The sequence below is a fragment of the Solenopsis invicta genome, chromosome 12 (assembly GCF_016802725.1).
Source record: "Solenopsis invicta isolate M01_SB chromosome 12, UNIL_Sinv_3.0, whole genome shotgun sequence".
Lineage (NCBI taxonomy): Eukaryota > Metazoa > Arthropoda > Insecta > Hymenoptera > Formicidae > Solenopsis > Solenopsis invicta.
Genome location: NC_052675.1, coordinates 325,760 through 329,727, shown reverse-complemented (window position 1 = coordinate 329,727; position 3,968 = coordinate 325,760). Strand labels below are relative to the sequence as shown.

The following is a 3,968-nucleotide window of genomic DNA, read 5'->3' as shown; positions in this document are numbered from 1 at the left end:
TAGTATTTCTTAAATTTTGTATGCGATATTTGGTATCGCATGGTCTGACCCACTCGATATCAAATATGCGATATTTATCGCATACGAGTTATTTATGAAAATTTGAGAATACAAATTTTCCCCCAAGTGTGATATTCTAGTGACATCTGTAAAATATCATATGCGATATTTTTCGAGAATAGGCCCCCTGTGGGCCTATTCTCTAATTTCCTAACAACAATGTCGTTATCGTTATGTAGCGACAATTGTCGCTTGCAGTCGCTAGCGCTAACGACGAATGCTATTCAGGGGCCGTATTCTGTAACTTTTAACGATAGCTAGGGATATCGTTACGTATCGTTACGCAGCTTTTCTACCATGTATAATATTTGCACAACGACGCTGTAACGATACCGAATTGTCGCTAAGGAGTTACAGAATTCCGCTACTGGCTGTGTTCCGATATAACTGCCAGTACTGGCAGTGGTGAAAAATCCGTTCCGTTATTGGTACGCAGCGCACTGCGACAGCATCTAGTAACATCAATGACGTCATGAATGGTAGCCATATTGCCACTGTGACTACTGCAGTTTCCAAGGTGAGGTAGCTACAGTGCAATATGGCTACTATGCTGTTCCGAAATACGATGCTATAGCAGTGCTGGCAGAAATGCAGTAATATTGGAACAGTTGTGACAGTGTACTGTCATGACGTCACATTTACTGCACTGCCAGTAAAAACGGAACACAGCCTCTGTAACTAGACCTAACGATGCGATATCGATACAAGATGCGATACCGACGTCGTTATCGAAACGAGTATATTTGGGTTGTGTTCCGATATTACCTTGGTTTCATATAACTCTATTTTTTTAGTATCTAGCCAATGAAATCTTTTTTCTAAAATCTGATTAGTTTAGGAACGTATTAAAATAAATAAGGTTAGAAAAATGTTATTGATTTTTAACTAATAGTAAAGTGTAGTAAAGTGAATTTTAATAAAAGAAAATTAATGCAATATCACAGTAAATATGTATACTGTAAGAAGTGCAATGTCAGAGTATTTATATAAACAACTTAAGTAATATATAAAAAGATGTTTTGAAATTAGATGTGAAATCAGTTGTAATATTATTTATGCGTATTTCGCTATCAAAACACTTACTAACAAAATGTAATTTTACATTTTTTGTAACCATTTACAGTAAAATGAAGAAATCTCCATTATTTTAACATAATTTTTAAGCATTTACAATAAAATGCAATATAATTTTTTTTTGTATGTATTGGGTTACTTAATTTGCATATCTCGAAAAATTTGTTGTATGAAAAATTGTTAATATATACTAAAATTGCACAACTTTAAAAGGGTCATTATATAGTGTATAAATTTAGTTTATAAGTGAAGGCGTTTTAGAGATTTCAAGATCATCTTTTCTTTTAGGATAATAAGTTGTTCGAGATCACCAGAATTCCAGCGCATCACGCTTATAACGCGTGGCCGCGTTCTTCCCGCTCGTGCGGCGAAATGTTGTCGCGAGCGGGAAATCTATGCTGTTGCCAAGTAGTCAAATTCCATTTTCGGCAAACAATAACAGCGAGCCTTCTCGAGAGATCTACGGAAATCAGTAACCGTCGCATATTTACTGAATTCTTGCCGGGATCTTTCAAGAGGAATCGTTGCTTATATAAGGGTCATCTATCGCGCGCGCTCCGCAGTCGCATTCCGAGGTAACTTAGAGCTGACTTCTAATTGACGCGTACACGAGTTTATATTCAAATCGGCATTCGTCTCTCGGACAAAGATTTCGGTTAACGTTCCTGACTTGTTATATTCGTTTTGTTAGACTACCAGGGAGTGTAGCAAATAAAATAACTTTGTTCTTCAGTAATACGACACTTTATTTCGGGCCTACGGTCTTGTCTCTTCCTGCCGCTCCTTCTTATTACCGCTACTCGCTCTCCCTACAACTCCACGGGTGACACTCTTTTGGACACAGTACGATTGGACACCAACCAATCATCTTGACTTATCTAACCAAACCAACGGAAAAACTCTAGGTATCGGCCGCTGTGAGTGGTGGTGTCCAATCGTGCGGTGTCCAATCGTGCGCACCCCCAACTCCACTCGCGCACATAAGTACTTACTCAACTTATTATTCCTAAATATAGCCTATAATATTAACATATTTCTTTTAGCAAAACTGGAAAACGTCAAGGAAGAGTTACTCAATGCCAAACTGAAGTTCTAGTCACATATTTTGAGCAACATTCCCATGTGGCAAACGTAATTATTGGAAATTATTTTTAAATGCATGAATAACAAAAATACATAAAAGTTCTAGTACCAAATATTATTAAATGTTATTTTATCAATTTTCTCGTATAAATTTTGTCATACAGTTTTTATTTTATCATACAATTTTCATTTTATCATACAATTTTCATTTTATCATACAATTTTTATTTAATAAATTTATATGTAATTAATAAACTTATTCCAAATTTTTAACTGTTTTTATTATTTTCCCATGCACATCGATCATTAGGAAACCAGTATTGCATAATTTGCTTCTGTACACGCTGTGCTATTGCTCTAGGTCCTCTGCGAAGTATTCTATCTTGTTCTTTTTTGTCTGTATTATTTACTTGATTTACATATGCATCATCAAAGATTTTTTTTTTCTATCTCCAATGGTAGCCGATAGTGTACACGCATATTATGCAAAACTGCGCATGCATTTTATTTGTTTACTAATTTCTGAAGCGTACATTAATACTCGTTGATAAGATAAACATTTCCATGTTCTCTTTAAAATTCCAAACAGTCTTTCCACAATACTCCGTGCTTTACATAATGTCTGATTATAAAAATACTGCCGACTCCACTGAGGATAAGGTGCCAACAATGTCATAAGCCATGGTTCCAAAGGATATCTAGCAATTCCTGTAAATACATATACACACAGTCATGAAACTAATTGTTTGATTAAAAGATGTAATAGATGTTTATTTTATGCTACAAATTTACGAAATATTAAATTTTTTTAGAAAAAATTGAATTGAAAATGAAAATTCTAGTGATATACTTTCATCAAAACTATTGTTTTTTATAAAAATAGAAATAAGTATTGTAATATTTTTGATTGTATATGATTAATTATAGAATAAAAATTAGAAAGAGTGCAGACGTCATCAAGATGTAATTAATTCTCACCAATTAAATAGATTTTTCTTTCCCCTTGGTTATACTAATGTTCCATGACATTTCTAATTGGAAAAGCACTCCATATATAGGCACCATTTCTTGCTCCTGGATAACGTCCATTTATATTTAATATTTTCATATCTGAATCGACTATCTAGAAAAATGTTAAAATTTTCTAATAATAAATATAATTATATTATCATCATCATCAGGACATACACACTCTTTATTACAACATAAAGTTACACATATTACTACACGTATACTGATATGTGTTAAGTTTTATGATTTATAAAATAAATTAATGTACATACATAATCCATACACATTATGTATGTTGTATGTTGTGAATTTGTGTAATTCAAAATTAGTTAATAAGACAAAATGTAAAATTTTTTATGATTATACTTACTACCTCTTTCTTCAAGAAATGGTATATTTATTGCTAAATATCCTTCAGCCATTTTACCTTAAAAAGAAGAAAAAGTGAAAAAATTTTTACAATTTTTTTACCAAAAACATATGATTTAGGTTAAGGTACTAATATGATTGGGTTACATATAAAGCATATAAATAAGAATGTAAACTCATTTATTTGACTATTTTTATCAATATTTAAAATACGTTATTTTACTTACAATATTTTACTGTAATGTTATTTTATTGTGTTTCTCTTATGCCTGTTTCCTCCAACGTGGTTCAAAATTGGAACCCAGTTTAAACTCCGATCAACGACATTTTGCGTTCCACCAAGTTTTTACTGAAAGTTCAAATGAGTTAAA

General features: G+C 32.5%; 1 protein-coding gene across 1 annotated transcript; it reads left to right on the top strand.

Moving 5' to 3' along the window:
* Nucleotides 1-851: 851 nt before the first annotated feature.
* On the top strand, nt 852-3,173 carry LOC120359053. The gene is made up of 3 exons (XM_039455339.1): nt 852-1,709; nt 2,178-2,265; nt 2,807-3,173. Exons 1-3 carry the CDS (start codon nt 1,507-1,509, stop codon nt 2,834-2,836), a joined length of 321 nt encoding a protein of 106 aa, XP_039311273.1. The 5' UTR covers nt 852-1,506; the 3' UTR covers nt 2,837-3,173.
* The last annotated feature ends 795 nt before the right edge of the window (nt 3,174-3,968 follow it).